The 26,017-nt window shown below is 43.0% G+C and overlaps 1 protein-coding gene across 4 annotated transcripts in view; it reads left to right on the forward strand.

Annotated features, from left to right (window-relative positions):
- LOC311100232 (chromodomain-helicase-DNA-binding protein 1-like) overlaps positions 1-25,624 on the forward strand; it is a 109,110-nt gene extending 83,486 nt beyond the window's left edge. For 3 of the 4 annotated variants that reach the window (XM_084141053.1, XM_084141054.1, XM_084141055.1), the window contains exons 25-37: positions 318-359; positions 458-591; positions 813-951; positions 3,043-3,193; positions 4,401-4,523; positions 7,575-7,709; positions 11,184-11,432; positions 11,646-11,783; positions 12,353-12,531; positions 22,880-22,979; positions 23,143-23,194; positions 23,417-23,675; positions 23,990-25,624. In XM_084141053.1, coding sequence (XP_083997179.1) covers positions 318-359; positions 458-591; positions 813-951; positions 3,043-3,193; positions 4,401-4,523; positions 7,575-7,709; positions 11,184-11,432; positions 11,646-11,783; positions 12,353-12,531; positions 22,880-22,979; positions 23,143-23,194; positions 23,417-23,675; positions 23,990-24,323 — 2,035 coding nt within the window. In that variant the 3' untranslated portion in view covers positions 24,324-25,624. The remainder of the gene's footprint in view (positions 1-317; positions 360-457; positions 592-812; positions 952-3,042; positions 3,194-4,400; positions 4,524-7,574; positions 7,710-11,183; positions 11,433-11,645; positions 11,784-12,352; positions 12,532-22,879; positions 22,980-23,142; positions 23,195-23,416; positions 23,676-23,989) is intronic. The other variant, XM_084141056.1, reaches the window with a different exon arrangement.
- The last annotated feature ends 393 nt before the right edge of the window (positions 25,625-26,017 follow it).

The following is a 26,017-nucleotide window of genomic DNA, read 5'->3' on the forward strand; positions in this document are numbered from 1 at the left end:
TGTTTTAAGGACATTACATCAAAGTTGGATCAGCCTGTAGTGTGGTTTTACACTTTAATTTTGAGGGTGACTCCAAATCCAGACCTCCATGGGTTGATACATTTGATTTCCATTTATAATTTTTGTGTGATTTTGTTGTCAGCACATTCAACTATGTAAAGAAAAAAGTATTTAATAAGATTATTTCATTCATTCAGATCTAGGATGTGTTGTTTAAGTGTTCCCTTTATTTTTTTGAGCAGTGTAGAAAATGCACTAATGTCCTGTTGCCTAGACTGTACCTCACAACTCTTTTTGTCTTTCTTTTTTCTACATAGATTTATCAAGAGCTACAAGAAGTTTGGTGGACCACTTGAAAGGTAGAAACAGTGAAACATTGCCTTGGAGAGGAGAAAACGTTGAATTTGACAACTCTTCTCAACATGCCGCCTGACTAATAAACGTGTGTCTCCTTCAGATTGGACGCTATCGCCCGCGATGCCGAGCTGGTGGATAAGTCTGAGTACGACCTGAAGCGCCTGGCGGAGACTGTTCACAACGGCTGCCTGAAGACCCTCAGGGAGAACCCCTGCAGACCAGAGAAGACATCAGGTACTTTTCACTGTCTGTGTGTCTGTCTCTGTGTCGGTCTGTCTCTCTGTGTGTCTCTATCTATCCAGCCATCCCTATCTGTCCACCCATTCATCCTCCTCACTCTACTGCTATTTCAAACAATGTTGAAATCCACTCAAGTTGCTCAAGAGCAGGTTGGAGCAGGTTGTGTTGTTATAGTGCCGCTGGTCACCAATATTAAACCTCTGCCTCGCCACCAGGGGGCAGAAGAGGGAAAGTGAAAGGTCCCACGTTCAGGATCTCGGGCGTCCAGGTGAACGCCAAGCTGGTCATCTCCCACGAGAGGGAGCTGGTGCCGCTCCACAAAGCCATTCCTGCCGACCCTGAGGAGAGGAAGAGGTCCGTCTCGCCACTCAGTCTCTTACCTCAAACATGGCTTGCGTCCCAAATGGCACCCTATTCCCTATTTAGTGCAAGACCTTTTGATCAGGGCCAATAGGAGCCATTTAGCAATGCTGACTTTACTCCTCTACCACACGTTGTATTAACTCTGCTAAAACCAACACAACAGTTAAAAGTTTAAGTTTATTTACACTCACATAGCAGACAATGAAGCCTGAAATCCCTGGGCATGATAAGTAGCATAGACCTATCTAAATCCACAACATGTATTAATTGATAAAAGGACAGACATGACTTTGAGAATGTTGTAAGCACTTTAAAACAAATCTCTACCTACCATGTAAATACATTGCACTTGCCTTTTAACTTCCATGTAAATACAGTGGGGGAAAAAAGTATTTAGTCAGCCACCAATTGTGCAAGTTCTCCCACTTAAAAAGATGAGAGGCCTGTAATTTTCATCATAGGTACACGTCAACTATGACAGACAAAATGAGAAAAATAAATCCAGAAAATCACATTGTATGATTTTTAATGAATTTATTTGCAAATTATGGTGGAAAATAAGTATTTGGTCAATAACAAAAGTTTCTCAATACTTTGTTATATATCCTTTGTTGGCAATGACACAGGTCAAACGTTTTCTGTAAGTCTTCACAAGGTCTTCACACACTGTTGCTGGTATTTTGGCCCATTCCTCCATGCAGATCTCCTCTAGAGCAGTGCTGTTTTGGGGCTGTCGCTGGGCAACACAGACTTTCAATTCCCTCCAAAGATTTTCTATGGGGTTGAGATCTGGAGACTGGCTAGGCCACTCCAGGACCTTGAAATGCTTCTTACGAAGCCACTCCTTCGTTGCCCGGGCGGTGTGTTTGGGATCATTGTCATGCTGAAAGACCCAGCCACGTTTCATCTTCAATGCCCTTGCTGATGGAAGGAGGTTTTCACTCAAAATCTCACTATACATGGCCCCATTCATTCTTTCCTTTACACGGATCAGTCGTCCTGGTCCCTTTGCAGAAAAACAGCCCCAAAGCATGATGTTTCCACCCCCATGCTTCACAGTAGGTATGGTGTTCTTTGGATGCAACTCAGCATTCGTTGTCCTCCAAACACGACGAGTTGAGTTTTTACCAAAAAGTTCTATTTTGGTTTCATCTGACCATATGACATTCTCCCAATCCTCTTCTGGATCATCCAAATGCACTCTAGCAAACTTCAGACGGGCCTGGACATGTACTGGCTTAAGCAGGGGGACACGTCTGGCACTGCAGGATTTGAGTCCCTGGCGGCGTAGTGTGTTACTGATGGTAGGCTTTGTTACTTTGGTCCCAGCTCTCTGCAGGTCATTCACTAGGTCCCCCCGTGTGGTTCTGGGATTTTTGCTCACCGTTCTTGTGATCATTTTGACCCCACGGGGTGAGATCTTGCGTGGAGCCCCAGATCGAGGGTGATTATCAGTGGGCTTGTATGTCTTCCATTTCCTAATAATTGCTCCCACAGTTGATTTCTTCAAACCAAGCTGCTTACCTATTGCTGATTCAGTCTTCCCAGCCTGGTGCAGGTCTACAATTTTGTTTCTGGTGTCCTTTGACAGCTCTTTGGTCTTGGCCATAGTGGAGTTTGGAGTGTGACTGTTTGAGGTTGTGGACAGGTGTCTTTTATACAGATAACATGTTCAAACAGGTGCCATTAATACAGGTAACAAGTGGAGGACAGAGGAGCCTCTTAAATAAGAAGTTACAGGTCTGTGAGAGCCAGAAATCTTGCTTGTTTGTAGGTGACCAAATACTTATTTTCCACCATAATTTGCAAATAAATTCATAAAAAATCCTACAATGTGATTTCTGGATTTTTTTTTCTCAATTTGTCTGTCATAGTTGACGTGTACCTATGATGAAAATTACAGGCCTCTTTCATCTTTTAAAGTGGGAGAACTTGCACAATTGGTGGCTGACTAAATACTTTTTTCCCCACTGTATATGATTGTTGCATGCATAGTTTTAGGACCACTTGATACGAAATGACACCTACTCTCACTTCCTATGTCTTACTGAATACTGAATCCAAACTCTTCTCTTTTTGTAGGTACACGATTCCGTTTCACTCCAAGGCAGCACACTTTGGCATTGACTGGGGCAAGGAGGACGACTCCAGCCTGCTCATAGGAATCTACGAGTACGGTTACGGCAGCTGGGAAATGATCAAGATGGACCCCGACCTCAACCTGACACACAAGGTGAGTCTGAAAAAAAGCTGGGCGATATGGACTACAATACATATCACAATAAATTGACTGAATTATCACGATAACGATTTCTTAACCCAGAGGCCCAACATCGTGAGACTTCCAGGAACGCTTGCGAAGCAGACTCGGCAGACCAGACTGGGGTTTGTGGTTTGAGAAGTTGATGAGAGAAGTGAAAAATTATTTTCTCAATTTCTAAAGGCAATGTTATTACTCCAACCTCGTCAAAGTGACAAACTGAAATGTTTTCATTTTCGTCAAAACGATTTTATATCAAAGAAGTGCCTTTGATTTGACGGCATGCAGATGCGCAGTTCTGCGCTACACGACCGTTAGACCAATTTGTGTTTCTGCGCATGAGCTTAGCTAGCTAACGTCGCCATGACATTGCCTACAAGCGTGATCAGGGATTTCTATTGTAGAAGCAGTTTCTACTTATCTTCGTACTAAACCATCTTTGACGAAATGTTTCTAACATTTATGTGGACCACAGCTACTTTTTTATATTACGTTCAAAACGAATACTACTACTGCTTTGAATGTTGTAGCTATTAATTGTCCCGTTCACAATCACCCGTATTAGCAGACTTATTACATTTCACATTTCTCTAGAACAGGCTACTTATCGTAATTAATGTCCCAGTGCTGTCAAAAATGTGATTTTCCTGTGTGTTATATGTATTTCCACACTGAGGTTGTAATAATACTGTGAAATTGTGAAAATTATGAAAGTACCCTTTTAGTGTAAGAGCTGTTTGAAAAGACCGCCTGAAATCTCTGCCTGTTTTGGTGGGATGGAGTTTTGGTCTGCCTGGTGACGCAGTAAATTAGATAATAGACCAATAAGATAGAGTTCCAAACCTCTATGCCAATAACAGCTCGTTTTTAGTTTTCCCCTCCCAACTCAGACCACTCCCAGACAGTTCTAGCAAAATTCTTGCTTGAGAAATTGCTCTTTGCCAAGATTTTTTTTAAAATTGTTACCCAGAAATGATTTGATATTGAGATAAAAACATCTGCATTGGACCTTTAACAATATTAGTAAAATGTCATCAATAATTGCTCGGTACATTCGGTGTTGGTCATTTTTGGTTCATCGTCCCAGCTCACAGGGTCTCACTTTATAGGGGAACTGAAAATGTCATTGCCTTTGTTATAGTTGTATTAATTTACGCATCCGTTGCTTCGTGTGAACCAGCTCCTGCCAGACGACCCTGACAAGAAGCCACAGGCCAAGCAACTGCAGACGAGAGCGGACTACCTCATCAAATTATTGAGCAAGGACCTGGCCAAAAAGGAAGTACAGAGGCAAACAGGGACAGTAAGTGGCCATGACTGGCTGGATCACGGTTGTCTATGCAAAGTCTGTGTCCTATAGTACATCTCCTTTTCTATTGGCTCGTGTCATTTTTAGTTTCACCAAATATCATTAGATTCCACCTCCATGTGTTTCTTTTTTTGAACCTACAGTTCCACTATAATAAGATAAGTTTTAACCACTCATTTGAGGGACATTTAAAAGTAGGCATTCCTGGTGAAATCCTAGTATGTGGATAGTCTTGAAGCGTTGAATAAAGTCTTAAATTGTTATCTAAAAGTCCAGAATTAAAGCTACAGTCTGGGATTCGAAAAACACAACGCTTTTGCCACTTGTTTTTGATAAACAGCTGAGGAATGAGGCGAGGGAAATGTAGCTCTTTAAATTCATCAACAGTGCTCGAGATACTGACAGTCCTTCAGATCCAAAATTATAGTTTAAACCATGGTTTGAACCTATATATTGTTTACAATGACATTGTTTGCAAACAATGGAGTAAACAAGGTTATATGTTCGGGTAAGACTGTACTAGACTAATGAGGCACTGATAAGTTATGATATTCAACAATCAATGGCTTTATATCAAGGCTGTTAAACTGAGACTCAGCGATATGATGAATCACAGATATTGTAGATGAGCCCGATGTAAGACGAGGCTCTTTGAGTGTCTGTGCTCATGCAGAGATGCACTTCACTCTGCAACAATGTGATAGCTGCAGGACCAAAACAGCTAAGAAGTTTGGCCTCGTGCTTCACGCTCTTAGTTGTTGCAGAAGTCAGCCCAATATTGCTGTTTTACTTTGTGCATTGCTGACTCTACCTTTAAGTCCAGAAATGGATGTACCAATCCCTGGCTAGCTAAAGAATGTTGTTGATTCTCCTGAGTTTTACAAAATGTGCCATTTGGTCAGAGTAGGCCTCTTTGTCATGCCTGGTCTCTGTGACAGAGTGCCAGTTCCTCGTAATAACATGTCAACCGGTTTTAGTTGGTGTCAAAAACAGTGTGAGTTATGACAAATTTACTGCAGCTTTGCGGTCTCATACTGGCATCCTGCGATGTAAACAACGTGTCAAGTGTCTCTATGAAGACTATCGTGAATAGTCAATACTAGTGCATTGCTGGCTGCCGAAAGGAGCTTTATAAGAAGGTAACGGTATCATTCCTAATGATTCTATATGTAATTCTATGTACAGTGAGGGGAAAAAGTATTTGATCCCCTGCTGATTTTGTACGTTTGCCCACTTACAAAGAAATGATCGGTCTATAATTTTAATGGTAGGTTTATTTGAACAGTGAGAGACAGAATAACAACAAAAAAAATCAAGAAAAACGCATGTCAAAAATGTTATCAATTGATTTGCATTTTAATGAGGAAAATAAGTATTTGACCCCATCTCAATCAGAAAGATTTCTGGCTCCCAGGTGTCTTTTATACAGGTAACGAGCTGAGTTTAGGAGCACACTCTTAAAGGGAGTGCTCCTAATCTAAGTTTGTTACCTGTATAAAAGACACCTGTCCACAGAAGCAATCAATCGATCAGATTCCAAACTCTCCACCATGGCCAAGACCAAAGAGCTCTCCAAGGATGTCAGGGACAAGATTGTAGACCTACACAAGGCTGGAATGGGCTACAAGATCATCACCAAGCAGCTTGGTGAGAAGGTGACAACAGTTGGTGCGATTATTCGCAGATGGAAGAAACACAAAATAACTGTCAATCTCCCTCGGCCTGGGGCTCCATGCAAGATCTCACCTTGTGGAGTTGCAATGATCATGAGAACGGTGAGGAATCAGCCCAGAACTACACGGGAGGATCTTGTCAATGATCTCAAGGCAGCTGGGACCATAGTCACCAAGAAAACAATTGGTAACACATTACGCCGTGAAGGACTGAAATCCTGCAGTGCCTGCAAGGTCCACCTGCTCAAGAAAGCACATATACAGGCCCGTCTGAAGTTTGCCAATGAACATCTGGATGATTCAGAGGAGAACTGGGTGAAAGTGTTGTGGTCAGATGAGACGAAAATCGAGCTCTTTGGCATCAACTCAACTCGCCGTCTTTGGAGGAGGAGGAATGCTGCCTATGACCCCAAGAACCCCATCCCCACCGTCAAACATGCAGGTGGAAACATTATGCTTTGGGGGTGTTTTTCTGCTAAGGGGACAGGTCAACTTCACCGCATCAAAGGGACGATGGACGGGGCCATGTACCGTCAAATCTTGGGTGAGAACCTCCTTCCCTCAGCCAGGACATTGAAAATGGGTTGTGGATGGGTATTCCAGCATGACAATGACCCAAAACACACGGCCAAGGCAACAAAGGAGTGGCTCAATAAGAAGCACATTAAGGTCCTGGAGTGGCCTAGCCAGTCTCCAGACCTTAATCCCATAGAAAATCTGTGGAGGGAGCTGAAGGTTTGAGTTGCCAAACGTCAGCTTCGAAACCTTAATGACTTGGAGAAGATCTGCAAAGAGGAGTCGGACAAAATCCCTCCTGAGATGTGTGCAAACCTGGTGGCCAACTACAAGAAACGTCTGACCTCTGTGATTGCCAACAAGGGTTTTGCCACCAAGTACTAAGTCATGTTTTGCAGAGGGGTCAAATACTTATTTCCCTCATTAAAATGCAAATCAATTTATAACATTTTTGACATGCGTTTTTTTGTAATTTTTTTGTTGTTATTCTGTCTCTCACTGTTCAAATAAACCTACCATTAAAATTATAGACTGATCATGTCTTTGTCAGTGGGCAAACGTACAAAATCAGCAGGGGATCAAATACTTTTTTCTCTCACTGTATGGACCAATGATTGAACTGGCTTTGGCTATCAGACACATCTAACTCCCAATTGTGGCAAATATAATCACCAGGAGGATCATTTTCACACACTTTAAACATATTAACAAAATCGCAACTGATTTGTACCAGTAAAAGCGTCTGGTGTGGCATGGAAAGTCAAAAACCCAGGACACATTCTATTTCAAGGGGCCCACGTGTTTTTTTTAATGAGTTGCAAAGAATTATGATTGTTTTCACCTTTTGTTGTTGTAGGCCAACTCGCGGAAAAGGAAACTGAGTAAGAAGAACAAAGCTGTGAAGCCAGCCGAAGTGGACGAAGTGGTGAAGAGTCTGTCCTCGGAGCCCCCCTCAGAGAAGTCCTCAGAGGACGAGATTGAGGAGGAAAAGGTATGTAGGAGAATGATTCTTCCCTAGCTATAGATCATTCATCAGCTTTCCCTCCCCCAATCCTAGCCTTAAGGACTTCCTCCAGTGATTTTGAACTTTCCCTGTTGGCACAGTGGTCTAAGGCACTGCATCGCATTGCTAGCTGTGCCACTAGCGATCCTGGTTCGAGTCAGGCTCTGTCGTAGCCGGCTGCGATCGGGAGACCCATGGGGCGGCGCACAATTGGCCCAGCGTCGTCCAGGTTAGAGGAGGGAATGGCCGGCAGGGATGTAGCTCAGTTGGTAGAGCATGGCGTTTGCAACGCCAGGGTTGTGGGTTCGATTCCCACGGGGGGCCAGTATGAAAAATAAATAAATGCAAATGTATGCTCTGGATAAGAGCGTCTGCTAAATGACTAAAATGTAAATGTAAAATGTAAAAGTGATATCCCAAGTATAAATGCAGTACACACACTAAAGGGTAAAAAAAAAAAAGTTGTGTTCTTTTTAGACACAACTGCAAACTTCAAGGAGTAGAGCATTCAAGGAGTTGGTCTGATGGGAATTTGTGATGTCATTGGCCTCCCCCATTGCTTGAGTAACAATAGAGAACAAAAGAGGAAAGGCTCACCCCCCACTCGTACCATGTCATGACATACCTGGAGTGCCACTTTAACCATTAGTGGGGTAAATGCAGAACTGACCCAAGATCAGAGTCTAGGGGAGGGCTGTTCAATTCCGGTCCTGGAGGGCCGAAACACTTCAGGTTTTTGTTTCTACCTGGTAGATAATTGCGCTCACCTGATTTCCCAGGTCTGATTCAGTCCCTGATTAGAAGGATAGGATGAACACCAGAAGTGTTTTGGCCCTCCAGGATTGACATTGAACACCCCTGGTCTAGTGGCAACTTCCCCCTACTTCGACTATGATAGAATACTCCTTAAGGCTGTGGATAGTAGACAAGGGATCCCTTTACCTTTCCCTGTTGTCTTCTTTTGGGCTAATAATAACTAATAATACTAATAATAACCTTTTTTGACATATCTAAATGTGCCACTTAACACAAGTGTAGACTGTTACAATAAAAATAGCAATGAGTGAGTGATCAAATAAACTCAGTAATCAGTCAACTAAACTCAATGAATGGGCCCAGTCTGAAAATCACCTTGTCTAGGGTGTGGGCCTTACAGTACTGTTGTCCGTTAAGGTTATTGCCTGCTCTGTATGGCAGTTTGACTAAACCCATTTGCCCACAAGCATGGTTATATAATTCAGTTTTTAAAGTAACTGTCCAGTGAAAAGCTCACTTCTAAAAGCTAATATTCTGTTAAGTCATACCCAAATAATGTTGATGACTCACCGTATAGTTGTATTTGCGGCCAAAGCATACATTTGACAAAACCCCTTAAAAAAAAAACACCTCAAACTAGGGCTGGGCGATATATCGAATTCATTAGATTAATTTGAATTGATGTTTTAGCAAGATTTTACAAATGCCTGTATCGCAAGAAACTAGTTAATTTTTTATTTTCTTCATTTTGTCAGCTTGTTCTCGTGTTGTCTATTTGGTCTCGTATCCTTCGCTCCTTCTGCTGTGATTGTGCACCTTCCCATTTACACACACACACACACACACACACACACAAAGCTCTTGCCCCTGCCACTCGCTATTTGCATTTGAGATTTGGTCCAACAGAATCGCTCATATGGACACCGAAACACATTGAGGCATTATTTTACTGTAACAGAGGAGAACATAAGCTTTCTAACTATACCCTTTTTATGTCTCAACTCCTCAAATTGCGCGACTAGCACACCCTAATAATACGGGAGGATCAATTAAAATTGATTTTGGAAAATGAATGCTCAGTTTCTGTCGTGTACCGCTAATAGCATTTTAGCCACAGACTGTTATACTAGCTGTCTGTGTTTTTATAAATGTGCAAAGAGCATAAAAAACAATTATGTAAGGAATTTGCAACTCTTTCTCATTCGGAGAAAAAAGGTAGGCCGCTTGATTTCAACAGGTGCACGCTGTTCAAACAGTTGGAGACGGACAGAAGGGTGTGTTCATAACAATTCAACTGTTCTACCTCGTTAGCTAGCAAATAGATCCAAGTTGGCTAGACTTTAAATATAAAGATTAGCTTGCTACTCACTAGCACGTGGGCTTGTGCTTGAGAGATTGTTTATGAGACCTGTGTAAATGTTCTATAATGCCTGCTACAAGGAGTTGGTCATTATTAGTGAATGTGCATTATGCATGGTTCTGGTCAAATTTATAACATAAATGGCATTTTCATAGACAGACTTGAAAGCCAGATCAGTGATTATTGCAAAAAAGCAGGTTAAACTATTTTGATCAAATAATTAAGTGATTAGTGGGTCTTATGATTGTGGAAAGCTTATACAGTGCATTCGGAAAGTATTCAGACCCCTTGACTTTTTCCACATTGTGTTACGTTACAGCCTTATTCTAAAATGGATTAAAATGTTTTTTTCCCCTCATCAATCTACACACAATACCCCATAATGACAAAGCAAAAACAGGTTTAAAAATAAAAGCAGGAAAAAAATTAGATATTACATATAAATATTCAGACCCTTTACTCAGTACTTTGAAGCACCTTTGGCAGCGATTACAGCCTCAAGTCTTCTTGGGTCTTCTACAAGCTTGGCACACTTGAATTTGGGGAGTTTCTCCCATTCTTCTCTGCAGATCCTCACAAGCTCTGTCAGGTTGGATGGGGAGCGTTGCTGCACAGCTATTTTCAGGTATCCAGTGATGTTCGATCGGGTTCAAGGACATCCATAGACTTGTCCCGAAGCTACTCCTGCATTGTCTTGGCTGTGTGTTTAGGGTCGTTGTCCTGTTGGAAGGTGAATCTTCGCCCCAGTCTGAGGTCCTGAGCGCTCTGGAGCAGGTTTTCATCAAGGATCTCTCTGTACTTTGCTCCGTTCATCTTTCCCTCGATCCTGACTAGTCTCCCAGTCCCTGCCGCTGAAAAACATCCCCACAGAATGATGCTGCCACCACCATGCTTCACCGTAGGGATGGTGCCAGGTTTCCTCCAGACGTGACGCTTGGCATTCAGTCCAAAGAGTTCAATCTTGGTTTCATCAGACCAGAGAATTGTCATGGTCTGAGAGTCCTTTAAGCGGGCTGTCATGTGCCTTTTACTGAGGAGTGGCTTCTGTCTGGCCACTCTACCATAAAGGCCTGATTGGTAGAGTGCCGCAGAGATGGTTGACCTTGTTGAAGGTTCTACCATCTCCACAGAGGAACTCTGGAGCTCTGTCAGAATGACCATCGGGTTCTTGGTCACCTCCCTGACCAAGGCCCTTCTCCCCCGATTGCTCAGTTAGGCCGGGCAGCCAGCTCTAGGAAGAGTCTTGGTGGTTCCAAAATGATGGAGGCCACAGTGTTCTAGGGGACCTTCAATGCATCGAGGCAGTCTGTAGCTATGCTAACCATCTCTCTCTCTCTCTCTCCCAGGAGGTGGTCCCAGTGAAGTCGCCGCCCAGAAGGGGCCGAGCGGAGCGCATGGTGGTGAAGGAGGAGGAGGAGAAGCCTGAGCCAGAGAAGGTGCCCTCGCCGCCCGAGGAGAAAAGGGAGCCCAAAGAAAGGGAGATTAAAAAGGAGAAGGAGGAGAGCCGGGAGGTGAAAGAGAAGGAGCTTAAAGAGAAGAAGGACACCAAGCATGTGGAGCCAGTACATAAACAGGAAGAGGTCACAGGGGAGAAGGTAAGACATCGCCACGTTGGGAATAGTCAGAAAGGATTGAAAAACGTGCAGTTCGTTGCACTGCAAATATGAAACTAAATAAATAAGCACTAAAGTCAGTCAGGTACGGCTTTTACAGCGTCTTATTACACGGTTTATAATAAGTTATGTCTCTCTACGTAGAAAATCTTCATCTTTACGATTGTCATTTATTTATTGTCATTTTGTGGTTAGCAGCCGTGCGAGGTGAAGGCTGAGGTACGAGATAAGGTGAAGAAGGCCTCAGACACTCCAGTCCACATCACAGCAGGAGACGAGAACGTGCCCATCTCAGAAGAGTCGGAGGAACTCGACCAGAAGACCTTCAGTGTGGTGAGTCACGTGTCAGTGACGCAACTATGTCAAAAACACAACGTCCACTCAGTCAGTGAGTCAAAATGTCAACAAATGAGTCATGACGTCTAGGATCCAAGTCGAAGCGTCTAGGGACCTAGTCGAAACGTCTACATTTACATTTTAGTGATTTAGCAGACGCTCTTATCCAGCGACTTACAGGAGCAATTAGGGTTAAGTGCCTTTTTTAAGGGCACATCGACAGATTTTTCACCTAGTCGGCTCGTGGATTAGAACCAGCGACCTTTCGGTTACTGGCACAATGCTCTTACCCACTAAGCTACATGCCGCCCTGACTAGGGACCTAGTCGAAGCGTCTAGGGACCGAGTCCAAACGTCTAGGGACCGAGTCCAAACGTCTAGGAACCGAGTCAAAACCCTAGTCAAAATGTATAGGGAGCTAGTCAAAACTCCAATGGTCAGAAAATGCTGTAAATTTGTCCAATTGATCTAGTATTTGTATTGATATTTGTCATGGTAACTCAAATACCATCTTGCCAATGTTGGCCCTCCAAACACTGTATATATCCTGTCTGTGTGTCCCTCAGTGCAAGGAGAGGATGCGACCGGTCAAGGCGGCCCTGAAGCAGCTGGACCGGCCGGAGAAGGGCCTATCGGAACGCGAGCAGCTGGAGCACACGCGCCAGTGCCTCATCAAGATCGGAGACCACATCACTGAGTGTCTCAAGGAGTACTCCAACCCCGAGCAGATAAAACAGTGGAGAAAGTAAGGCGCTCTATATATTTTATTTATTTATTTATTAGAATCCCTATTAGCTGTTGTTACTAAAGCAACTACTCTTCCTGTGGTCCACAATATAAGTTCACGATATGAGTGCACGTTCAAAGTTTTGTTATAATCAATTTGCAGATTGAGATCAAGCCCTCTTTGAAATACATGATATTGACATTTATTTTTGTCATACCTTTGGTTATTGTCTGATATACACACAGCTGGAATGCTGTTGTATTCAGGATCCAAACTACCCGGTTTATTAATACAAACAACAACGTCATTACATCCTTAGGGAAATTGGACAGGCATGGCATTGGCAAACTAACTGAATGTTCATTTACTGTTTGAAGTTTTGTAACGTTTCATTACTATGGGTATAAAGACAATTCATAATCCAATTCAAAACTTGCCTTGAGGCTACAGGTACAGTGCCTTGCAAAAGTATTCATCCCCCATAGCGTTTTTCCTATTTTGTTGCATTACAACCTGTAATTTAAATGGATTTTTATTTGGATTTCATGTAATGGATATACACAAAATAGTCCAAATTGGTGAAGTTAAATGAAAGTAATAACTTGTTTTAAAAAATTCGACCAAATAAATAACGGAAAAGTGGTGCGTGCATATGTATTCACCCCCTTTGCTAAGAAGCCCCTAAATAAGATTTTGTGCAACCAATTACCTTCAGAAGTCACATAATTAGTTAAATAAAGTCCACCTGTGTGCAATCTAAGTGTCACATGATCTGTCACATGATCTCAGTGTATATATACACCTGTTCTGAAAGGCCCCAGAGTCTGCAACACCACTAAGCAAGGGGCACCACCAAGCAAGCGGCTTCATGAAGACCAAGGAGCTATCCAAACAGGTCAGGGACAAAGTTGTGGAGAAGTACAGATCAGGGTTGGGTTATAAAAAAATATCTGAAACTTTAAACATCCCACGATGCACCATTTTTAAAATCCATTATTAAAAAATGGAACTAATATGGTACCACAACAAACCTGCCAAGAGAGGGCCGCCCACCAAAACTCACGGACCAGGCAAGGAGGGCATTAATCAGAGAGGCAACAAAGAGACCAAAGATAACCCTGAAGGAGCTGCAAAGCTCCACAGCGGCGATTGGAGTATCTGTCCATAGGACCACTTTAAGCCGTACACTCCACAGAGCTGGGCTTTGCGGAAGAGTGGCCAGAAAAAAGCCATTGCTTAAAGAAAAAGATAAGCAAACATGTTTGGTGTTTGCCAAAAGGCATGTGGGAGACTCCCCAAACATATGGAAGAAGGTACTCTGGTCAGATGAGACTAAAATTGAGCTTTTTGGCCATCAAGGAAAACGCTATGTCTGGCACAAACCCAACACCTCTCATCACCCCAAGAACACCATCCCCACAGTGAGGCATGGTGGTGACAGCATCATGCTGTGGGGATGTTTTTAATCGGCAGGGACTGGGAAACTGGTCAGAATTGAAGGAATGATGGATGGCGCTAAATACAGGGAAATTCTTGAGGGATACCTGTTTCAGTCTTCGAGAGATTTGAGACAGGGACAGAGGTTCACCTTCCAGCAGGACAATGACCCTAAGCAAACTGCTAAAGCAACAGTCGAGTGGTTTAAGGGGAAACATTTAAATGTCTTGGAATGGCCTAGTCAAAGCCCAGACCTCAATCCAATTGAGAATCTGTGGTATGACTTAAAGATTGCTGTACACCGATGGAACCCATCCAACTTGAAGGAGCTGGAGCAGTTTTGCCTTGAAGAATGGGCAAAATCCCAGTGGCTAGATGTGCCAGGCTTATAGAGACATACCCCAAGAGACTTGCAGCTGTAATTGCTGCAAAAGGTGGCTCTACAAAGTATTGACTTTGGGGGGGTGAGTAGTTATGCACGCTGAAGTTTTCTGTTTTTTGTCTTACTTCTTATTTCACAAGAAAAAAATATTTTGCATCTTCAAATGATACAAACCCCCAAAAAATCCATTTTAATTCCAGGTTGTAAGGCAACAAATATGAAAAATGCCAAGGGGGGTGAATAGTTTCGCAAGCCACTGTTTGTGATGCCGCGGTCAGACGCGCTTTAAAAGCAACCAAAAAAGGAAAATCAAAAGCTTCAACAGTATAAAAACCAACAAACAAATGTATTTTCCAAACAAAGGTAATTTCCTAGGCTATGTTCCATCCATGATCAAAGCCAAAGCGATCTGATATAAACGGTAAACAAAAGGGTATAGACTAGTAGCAGCTTTCTTAGTTCCAAGTATTAGCAGTCAAAAACTGTATTGTACCGCCATACCGGAGGCCTGGCTGAGCAATACTACCAAAGCACTAAATATGTATACGAAAGGGGAAAGGGGTGTGCCCAGGAGAGGCTCCGTATTGCTTTTAAATTATTGCTTTTAAATACCCATGATAGCCATAGTAGAAAACCAAAAACATGAGTTCAACAACCATACTCCATAATTTATAATGCAATATTCATACTTATATTTAATAAATCAATATTTCCTGATTTCGAATTAGGCTAATCAATTAAAGTGAGACTGAAAGTAAGGGAATTTGGCTCCAACATTTCTGCCCCTAGTCCCATCAAAACAATTACAACTGTCAAAACATAGAGGGAGGCAAAGTTCAATAGTCCATTAGGAGAAAATAAAATATAGATATCTTTAGTAATGTGTGTGTTCCAAGGAATGTCAGTATGCATGTGGGTGTACGGGGGATGAAAAGGGGTGTGTGGTTTGCTATGCGGGGGCCTCCAGCAGCAGACATACACTACATGACCAAAAGTATGTGGACACCTGCTCATCGAACATTTCATTCCACAATCATGGGCATTAATATGGAGTTGGTCCCCCCTCCACTCTTCTGGGAAGGTTTTTCTCTTCTGGGAAAGATGTTGTGCGATTAGGTCTGGATCGCTGTCGGAGTTCCAATTCATCCCAAAGGTGTTCGATGGGGTTAAGGTCAGGGCTCTGTGCAGGCCAGTCAAGTTCTTCCACACCGACCTCGCTTTGTGCACGGGAGCAGGATAGCTGGGTGCTTAGATTGTGCTGGCATAGCTGACCTGCTCAATCTACCTCCTACTCTCATCACATCAGACCATCTTGGAACACTAGAGACAGTTTGAAGATGGCTGTTCCTTTTTACCATTGAGCCTTTCTTCAGAGCTACCATTTCATATGGAATACATTCTCCTCTGACAAAAACAAACAATTTGATCTTCTGCATCCATGAGCTTGTCCACAGAGACCTTTTGAACAGTGTTCTTTTCTAGCCCTTCAATTGCTTCTCCATCATATTCTTGTTTTCCTCATCTTTTTGTCCCAAACTTAGATTATTTCTTTTCTCACACACTTTCTCACACGCTTTAATGCACTTTTAACCTTTAGGATCCATGCAACCACTCTTCTGAGGCGGTGCCACTCCAAGTAGTGAGAAATGAGGTTAGAGTTTGATCTGGCATTCCAACTCTGGCTGCGTTAGGAAGTCTGGTCCTGAAATCCATGTCTCATTTTTCAGGAAGACTTTTGCTGAGACACATCTGGAGGCATAGTTAGTAGGGTTCAGCAAAGTATTCACGTCTCCACTGAGACACATCTGAAGCTTCCCTAATGGCAGTGGCTCTGTTAGCAACAAAGGTGTGAAATCTTGCAGTATCATTTCTGACATATTTTAAGACCGATGTGCTGTGAGTCCAAAGAACTGATGGTTTGAGTGATAGCTCCAACTCTGCTCTCATCATCTTGTCCACACGTACAGCAACTGTGGCAGCTGTGAGCACCATACGTGGTATGGTGACTGTTTTTAATGGTGCGACCCTGGCCTTACCCATGATGAAAGCACAGTGAACTTAACGCTCTCTGTTATTCAACAACAGGTAAGTGACAGTGCTATAACCATTCTCACTGGCATCAGCAAAGTGATGGACTTGAGCGAAAACTGGTTCTCCAAAATCACTGAGTTTGATGCATCTCTTGACCTCGTAGTCAGACAGCTGGTTCAGATCCATCAACCAGTTACACCATCTTAGAACCAGAACTTCAGGGATGCTCTTATCCCATCCAAGTTTCATCCTGCACAGATCTTGCAATATACCGAGCGGGTCATAAACAGAGCTCACCATAGAAAGAAGGCCTCTTCTGTTAAGTGGTCTGTCCTTCATTAATATTTTGAACTTTAGTGAGTCCGATTCAACGCAGCAGTGTACTCCAAGGGCTCTTTCTACTGGTAGCATGTCCTGATCCAAGTCCAAATCCTTTATCTCCTTTGCTGTCTCCTCTTCAGGAATAGAGGCAATAACAACTCAACTGTTGCTGATCCATTTGTTCAGTCTTAAGCCTCCTTTAGCACACAAGTTTGTGAGGTCCTGAGTAAGTGTCAAGGCTTCATCCTCACTTGCCATTGACTTTAGACAGTCATCCACGTTGAAGTTTCTCAGAACTGCTTCTGACTTGAAACTGTCTGTGTGGTCCTTTTGCACATTGCTTCAGAGCACAACTGGCACATTGGAGATGAAATGGCCTCAAAGATATGCATCACCATTTTGTACTCCTCCAGCTCCTTTTCCAGATCTCCATTTGGCCACCAGAGAAAATTCAGAAGGTCTGTATCCTGCCCTGGTGGAACATGGCTTCAATGTCTGCCATGGAGGCAACAGGCTCTTGGCGAAATCAGGACAAAATACAAGTAAGACAGTTTGTCAAGTCTGGGCCCTGTAGAAGCTGAGCATTCAGTGGTGTCTCTTGATAGGCGGCTCCACATTCAAATACCACCCTTAGCTTGTGCTTTTTGGGATGATATACACCGTGGTGTGGGATTTAACAAACTCTCTTGCTGCTGTCATTCTGAGAGTCTCTTGGCACCTTCACTGCAAAGCCTTTGTCTGTCATGAACTTGGTGTAGTCCTCACAGAACTGAGGATTCTTGCTGAGTTTTCTTTTCAGGTTGAGAGCACGCTGTACTGCCACACAGTGGTTGTTAAGAAATTCAGCATCCTCATTCATGGCTGACTGAGAGACACGCTCCATGAAGAGATGGTCTTCTCTTGACATTTCAAGCTGCTCCTCATGGTGGCGCTCTGGGAAGCCATGCTTAAAAACCTGTTGCTGAAGCAGCTCTTCCAGCTCTACGACAAAGATTATGTGTGCCATTATATGAGACTGCCCATAGGTGGAGACATTGCCCTTTTTTAGAGGCCCATTCACAATCCAGCGCAGTGGTTTTCACAGCGTATAGGCCCTCTCCTTGGCTGTACTGCCCGAATCTAGAAAGACATGTTTCCACTGTTCTCGTACTTTTTTCCATTTTCACCCTCACAGGCACGATGGCTTGGATGCAATCAGGATCCCCGGCCCAAGTGTGACTCCCAGCATCTCCATCCAATTTAAAAAACGCACTGGTAACACTGCTCTCTGTTTTCATTGCTTTTGCAGCTGTTAACCTCTTTGTAGGTGATGTGCAACATGGTTGGATGTTTACATGAACACACTTTACAAGGAAGTCTTTGCATCCTTTGCTCATGTGTCCAGGGGTCAGACAACCAAAACAGACTCCCTTGTTCTTCAAAAAGTCCAACTTCTCTTGATGTGACTTCTTGTTCAGTTCTGTGCACGTGCCTAGTTCTCTTTGACAGAATGGACACTGCCTGAGTGCCACACCAGAGTTATTGCCAACCCAGCTCTTCTCTGTTTTCACAGCTGGTGTGACGCTGGTGGCAAAACCAAAACCACTTTCTCACTTTCAGAACACTTGGCCTACTCACAGGTCCTGAACCTCCCATCACTGCTGCAGTGGGGGTTTCCGTTATGTTTACAAATACAGGATGACATGCTATCCTGGCTTGGCGATCAACAAAGGTAACCAGATCAGCAAACCTGGCTCTCCTTCCATTTCTCTCCTGTAGGTCATAAGCCGCCCCTCCCTGTTTTTCTTTCATATTATACGGCAGCTTTGAGACTATGGCTCTCATATTTGATGGGCTGACCATTTCCTCCATATGTTGAACAGTATCCATAGTGTTGCAGCATCCAGTGAGAGAAACTACAAAGGCTTGTAGGGATTCTGAAACTTCAACCTTGATTGGTGACCAGCTTAGAGCTTTCTCAATGTAAGCTTTGGCGATTCTATACTTATCTCCAAAGAGTTTTTTCAGAAGCTGTTTGGCCTCTGCATACTCTGTCACCCTCCATATGTTGGCAAATGCAGACTAGATCTCTGGATTGCCCCATGGTGAAATGCCAAAAAGGACAGCCTGTCTTTGCTGTTCTTGATCCTATCTTCAATAGCATGTTCAAAGGCACGTACAAATAACCTGTAGTCTAGTGGGTCACCCTTAAACACTGGTACACTAAGAGGTGGTAATGAGGACAACCTTTGCTGCCTTACCAGTGTTTCAGTGATATCATTTTGGTGTTGCATAATGTTGACGATACTGCCCATGTCAGCTCCACCCTGATCTGGGTTGATAGACAGCTGCCACTTCCAACTAGAGGAGGAAGGCCTATCTTTTGGTCTTACAACAGGTGGTATGTGGTGGTAGCACGTTGTTGCAACATACTACTTTGACCCTGGCCCTATGCAGTATGAACAGACGTGGTGAACAATGAGGATCCCAGGTCAGCCATGGTGTGTGATTGTCTGCTATGGAGACCTGTGACAACCTGAGTGGTGGTGGGCACCTTTTTTTCTTTGAGTAACCTTCCCTGAGGTATCCTCGGGCCTTCCCATTAAATTAAAGTAATTGTGCATTCCTTCCTCTGATTTGTTTCCCATTCCTTGAGTGGCTTCATACATTCAGCTTAGCACTGTTAGCCAATATTTCAGCTTCTAGCTCCAATTCTTTTTGTGCTTTGATTTGAGCCTCCTGTTTCTCCAATTCTTGTTTAATTTTCAGTGCTTCAATTTTAACCAGTCAGGCTGCCTTTTCAGCCTCCAAATTGAGCCTGATAGAAGGTGTGGTGGATTGTTCTGAGTGCCTGCTGTGTTGTGATCAATTTCCACATTTTGATGAGACATTTGAGGAACTATCTCTTGGCTGGACCTCCTCATCAGTTTTATTAGCCGCTGTGCATTGTTGTGCTTCTTCCATCTATTTGTCCACTGTGGTTGCAAAATAATCCAGTGTTGCTGCGTTTGGGCCATACCATTCAACCTGATCCTGTTTTGCCTCCTCAGCAGGTAACAAAGCCTTTATTGACTCATTGAGACCATGTAACTCCTGTGCACATCTTTGTGTAAACCAATTCAACATTTCCATCATCCCATATAAGCTGTGATCTCATACATCTTTTTAGTAAGTGCACCCAATTTAGCACTTTTAGATCCTTAAGTTTCCATTGGATCCATTGTAAAGGCAGGTTATAGCACTGAACATCAATCCCATTCAATTCCATTGATTTGCATCCGTCAGCACAGTATGAACACATTTTAGCACGGCGCAGCTTAATGAATGAGCCCAACACATGACGTTATCACAACACCGATACGACAGCCAATCAGCAAAGCGTCCACTTTTCTCTCCGCTCCACAGTGAGCTCTCAACTCCGAGCGCAAATCGAACAACAGACACGCGATTCCAAGCTCCAATTCTCAAAAGTTCCATGAATTCATCCAACAACACATCAAGCATATTGAGCAATAGAAAGAGCAACCACAATTCACTCCCCTCTCTCCACAGTGAGAAGCGCAAATCAAACAGTCAGAGCTTCAATAGCATAAATCAATAGCGTCACTTGGAATATACAGTAGAGTAGCAGCGCTTGTTTTACCTTGTTCGAATTCAATCTTTACCTCCAATCCATTAATCGGCTTTCCATCCAGCGATAGTTTTTGACAAATATAAAGGCAATACGTAATCCAATTCTAAACTTGCCTCAAGGCTACAGGTATGTGTGTGATGCTGCGGTCAGATACGCTTCCAAAGCAACCAAAAAAGGAGAATCAAAAGCTTCCAATAGTATAAAAACAAACATTTATTTTACAAGCAAAGGTAATTTCATAGGCTATGTTCCATCCATGACCAAAGCCAAAGCGATCGGATTTAAAGGGTTAACAAACGGGTATAGACTAGTAGCAGCTTTCTTAGTTCCAAATATTAACTGTAAGGTACCACCACACTTGAGGCCTGGCTGAGCCATACTACTAGGGGAACATGGGGGGGAAAGGGGTGTGCCCAGGAGAGGCTCCATATTGCTTTTAAAAACCCATGATAACCATAATAGAAAACCAAAAACATGAGTTCATCAACCATACTCCATAATGAATTATGTAATATTGATACTTACAGTGGGGAGAACAATTATTTGATACACTGCCGATTTTGCAGGTTTTCCTACTTACAAAGCATGTAGAGGTCTAATTTTTATCATAGGTACACTTCAACTGTGAGAGACGGAATCTAAAACAAAAATCCAGAAAATCACATTGTATGATTTTTAAGTAATTAATTTGCATTTTATTGCATGACATAAGTATTTGATCACCTACCAACCAGTAAGAATTCTGGCTCTCACAGACCTGTTAGTTTTTCTTTAAGAAGCCCTCCTGTTCTCCACTTATTACCTGTATTAACTGCACCTGTTTGAACTCGTTACCTGTATAAAAGACACCTGTCCACACACTCAATCAAACAGACTCCAACCTCTCCACAATGGCCAAAACCAGAGAGCTGTGTAAGGACATCAGGGATAAAATTGTAGACCTGCACAAGGCTGGGATGGGCTACAGGACAATAGGCAAGCAGCTTGGTGAGAAGGCAACAACTGTTGGCGCAATTACTAGAAAATGGAAGAAGTTCAAGATGACGGTCAATCACCCTCAGTCTGGGGCTCCATGCAAGGTCTCACCTCGTGGGGCATCAATGATCATGAGGAAGGTGAGGGATCAGCCCAGAACTACACGGCAGGACCTGGTCAATGACCTGAAGAGAGCTGGGACCACAGTCTAAAAGAAAACCATTAGTAACACACTATGTCATCATGGATTAAAATCCTGCAGCGCACGCAAGGTCCCCCTGCTCAAGCCAGCGCATGTCCAGGCCCGTCTGAAGTTTGCCAATGACCATCTGGATGATCCAGAGGAGTAATGGGAGAATGTCATGTGGTCTGATGAGACAAAAATAGAGCTTTTTGGTCTAAACTCCACTCGCCGTGTTTGGAGGAAGAAGAAGGATGAGTACAACCCCAAGAACACCATCCCAACCGTGAAGCATGGAGGTGGAAACATCATTCTTTTTGGATGCTTTTCTGCAAAGGGGACAGGACGACTGCACCGTATTGAGGGGAGGATGGATGGGGCCATGTATCGCGAGATCTTGGCCAACAACCTCCTTCCCTCAGTAAGAGCATTGAAGATGGGTCGTGGCTGGGTCTTCCAGCATGACAACGACCCGAAACACACAGCCAGGGAAACTAAGGAGTGGCTCTGTAAGAAGAATCTCAAGGTCCTGGAGTGGCCTAGCCAGTCTCCAGACCTGAACCCAATAGAACATCTTTGGAGGGAGCTGAAAGTCCGTATTGCCCAGCGACAGCCCCGAAACCTGAAGGATCTGGAGAAGGTCTGTATGGAGGAGTGGACCAAAATCCCTGCTGCAGTGTGTGCAAACCTGGTCAAGACCTACAGGAAACGTATGATCTCTGTAATTGCAAACAAAGGTTTCTGTACCAAATATTAAGTTCTGCTTTTCTGATGTATCAAATACTTATGTCATGCAATAAAATGCACATTAATTACTTAAAAATCATACAATATGATTTTGTGGATTTTTGTTTTAGATTCCGTCTCTCACAGTTGAAGTGTACCTATGATAAAAATTACAGACCTCTACATGGTCCTGGGGTCCTCTGTAGCTCAGCTGGTAGAGCACGGCGCTTGTAACGCCAAGGTAGTGGGTTCGATCCCCGGGACCACCCATACACAAAATATATGCACGCATGACTAAGTCGCTTTGGATAAAAGCGTCTGCTAAATGGCATATTATATTATATTATTATATTACATGCTTTGTAAGTAGGAAAACCTGCAAAATCGGCAGTGTATCAAATGCTTGTTCTCCCCCCATTCAATAAGTCAATATTTCCTGATTCGAATTAGGCACAACATATTATTTTTTGGGTGAGACTTAAGGTAAAGGAATTTGGCTCCAACACTGGGGTTATGAAATGTAGCTCAGGGCAAGCTACAAATAAATCTGTGACATACTCACTGTAGATTTATGTCCTCTTGCAATTGAACAGATCTGGACATGTACCTTTACCATTGATTGCATGCATACCATAATTTATGGGGCTCCTTGTATCAAGGACCAGAGTGTTGACTTAAATGTCTGTTTTTTTGTTTTTAGAAACCTGTGGATATTTGTTTCAAAGTTCACAGAATTTGATGCAAGAAAATTGCATAAATTGTATAAGCACGCAATCAAGAAAAGACAAGAGAATGCTCAGGTATGTATAACACTGGGCCTTGCCGAATGAGCTACTGTTCTTGTGCATCAATTGACCTCATAAAGGTCTGCTAAATAATAAAGTGATACAAATTCAGATTGCATTTCCTATCTTTCCAAATTGAGTGTTAATGGCAGTGGTTTATGAGGCTTCTCTTTTACAGGCAGCTGACCAGAACACTAGCACTGTAAATACCCATGGCTTTAAACACACAGGTATGTCCTTTCACTTGTCTTTTTAGTCAGTCTTTATTTTAGGATTGATTTGTGTTTGTTTGCTATCTTGGACTGGTCTCTTGATTTTTTTTGTTGTTGATGCGATTAATTTAACCAGGTTAAATGAAGGATACATGTAAAAATATGAATAAACAATGAGATAAAAAGCAATTCTGTGTAGCCTTACTAACCCTGGCTGTTCTTCCTCTCCTCTTGGCCCAGACATTGAGAGGCTGAAGGACAACTCTCACCACGAAGACAGCAGCAGGGACCGCTACAGCTCTGAGCGGCACCACTCTTCGTCACGCTACCACGAGCACAGCGGCAGCAAGGACCGTGACAACCGGGACAGGCATACCTCCGTGGACCCCTACAACAGGAAGTGGGGGAGCGGGGGAGAATCCAGGAAGAGACCCTACTTGTCCTTCAGCAACGGCAAAGACCACCAAGTCCACTACCGGTCAGACCGGCAGGACAGCAGGTAAGACCACCTATATAGTCTTTAAAGGTATCTTTTTTTTGTCATACTAGTAAGGGGTTAATTTGAAATTAGTGGTAATTAAGGGACATTATTTTGTGTTGATTTTATTTTTACTGACTGGATTATTGTTGTACTGATTGATTTTTTTTAATTATTTTTTTATAGTTCTAGAATCTAGCGCAACTCAATGCCTTGTTTCTTAACAAATTGGTCCCATTGTGGATCAGATAACTAGGTAACTAATCATTTCTGTATATTGGATTTCTGTGCTGGTCAGTCTTGCTCATGGTGTCCCCCATCCATCTCTCTGACAGATACTACAACGACACTAAGCACAGGAAGGTGGACGAGCACCGGTCAGGCCGAGACAGACGGATGGACAGCAAGGAGCGCTTCAACTCAGACCACCACTCGCATTCCGAACACCGCTCATACTCAGAGCACAAGTCGTCATCACGAGGCGACTCCTACCGCTACCACTCAGACTGGCAGATAGACCACCGGGCGTCGGCCAGCGGGCCCCGTTCACCGTGCGACCAGCGCTCGTCCTATGACGGACGCTCGCCTCTGGGCCACCGTTCGCCTTTCGAGTACTCATCAGACCACAAGAGCACGCCGGAGCAGATCTGGAGCAGCCGAAAGACATAACAGCCAGCTTCGGCCTGGGCCAAAGGAGCTGGCCTAGCGGCGAGAGTATCAGCCATAGACACACATTGAACACAGGAAATGCCTTATGGGGAATGTGGAAGAAAACAAAGCTGTACTGTGCACTGTGTATCTGTGGGCTCAGCGTACCTGTGGTGTCCACTCTGCAATAGTGCACCACATCCCAGGAACGATAGGGGTGGGAGCAGGATGACAGACATTTTAATATTTTTTTATTTAAGAGTTGAAAGCTGCACTGTGCCATAGGTGTCGCAGCATAGTTTCTTTTCTTATTTTTATAAAATGGACGCCTTTAAAAAAAATACTCAAACAGACACAAATACCCTCGAGAGCTGCCCACACATCTCACCAAACCACAACACTGGATCCTGCTATTGACTGTTTGTTTTCTCTCATTCTTAATGTGGTTCTCAAGCTTATTTAAAGAAGTGTTAAATCAAGAGGTAAAGTAACATTATGTAGTTGTCTGGAAATCATGCTAAGAGTGGATGCTAGGGTCTCATCAAAATGCAGTCTGAAGGACTTGGGCTCTCCTTCCAAAGTACCTTGTTTACAGTGTTTCTTGTGCCCACCTTGCCGATCAGTTTTTTTTTTTTTCATCATGCTTGAATTATTTAATTTCTGTCTGCTGTAAAATAACCTGGATTTTTTTTTGGGATCAACTGAAAATGTCCCCTTTTCACGAATTATACTACTGTAAAATAGTAACTCAATAGGCTTTTTCCTCTCAGGCTTTTTTATCTTTATTATTACTACTCTTTCCCCATCAACTCAGGCTTTTTTTTTGTCAGTTTTAAATTGAGTCAGTTTTCATACGACAATTAATTTTAATGATAAATGCTAGTCAGAATGCAACTTTGGTAAACTGGGGAAATTATTCCATTAGCCTATTATTCCTCTAGAGGGACGACTTAGTTTATTTCTGTTTCTCTTATGTTAATTCTCTGTTGTGAATACGTGTCAGAATCGACGAGTTGAAAGCGCTCACATTTTACTACAACGTCATGGAAAACCAGGAGAGCGGTCTATCAAATAAAAGCGCCTGTTAGATCTCAAATAAACTAGTCTTTTTACAGAAATCATTTTCTTTTCTTTTTATGTAGGCAATAATGTCAAATCTTCTATGCAGCCAAGTGTATTTCTGGTGAACAGCCAGAAGATGCTGTTACAGTTCACACTGTTGTACATAGATTTCCTCTATATTTCAAAAATGTATTTACACTGAAAATGCATTGGTTTTTAAGATAATTGTTTTATATAGTTTATAAAGTAATTAAACTCAATCACTGTACTCGTAATCTGGAGTGGTCTACATGGTCTTCCTGTTGGTGCGTATGTCGCAGTACTAGAATTCTGGAGACAAATATCCCCCTTTGTCTTTGGTTTAAAGACTATAATCTCAGGTAACAAATAGTGGTCGGCAGGTTTTACCATGTTGTAACCTATGACCCAGAATCCATCTCTTCCTCAACCCTTTTGACACAATTGGCCAGGGAAGCATAAAAGCTGTGGTTACTGTGTCACTAGGATGCACGGCTGTAGGTTTTAAATACACTGAACAAAAACATAAACGCAACGTGAAGTGTTTGTACCATGTTTCATGAGCTGAAGTAAAGGATCCCAGAAATGTACCATATGCACAAAATTTGGTGCACAAATTTGTTTACATTCCTGTT

This window comes from Coregonus lavaretus (assembly GCF_964263955.1).
Source record: "Coregonus lavaretus genome assembly, chromosome: 24".
NCBI classification, from domain to species: Eukaryota; Metazoa; Chordata; class Actinopteri; order Salmoniformes; family Salmonidae; genus Coregonus; species Coregonus lavaretus.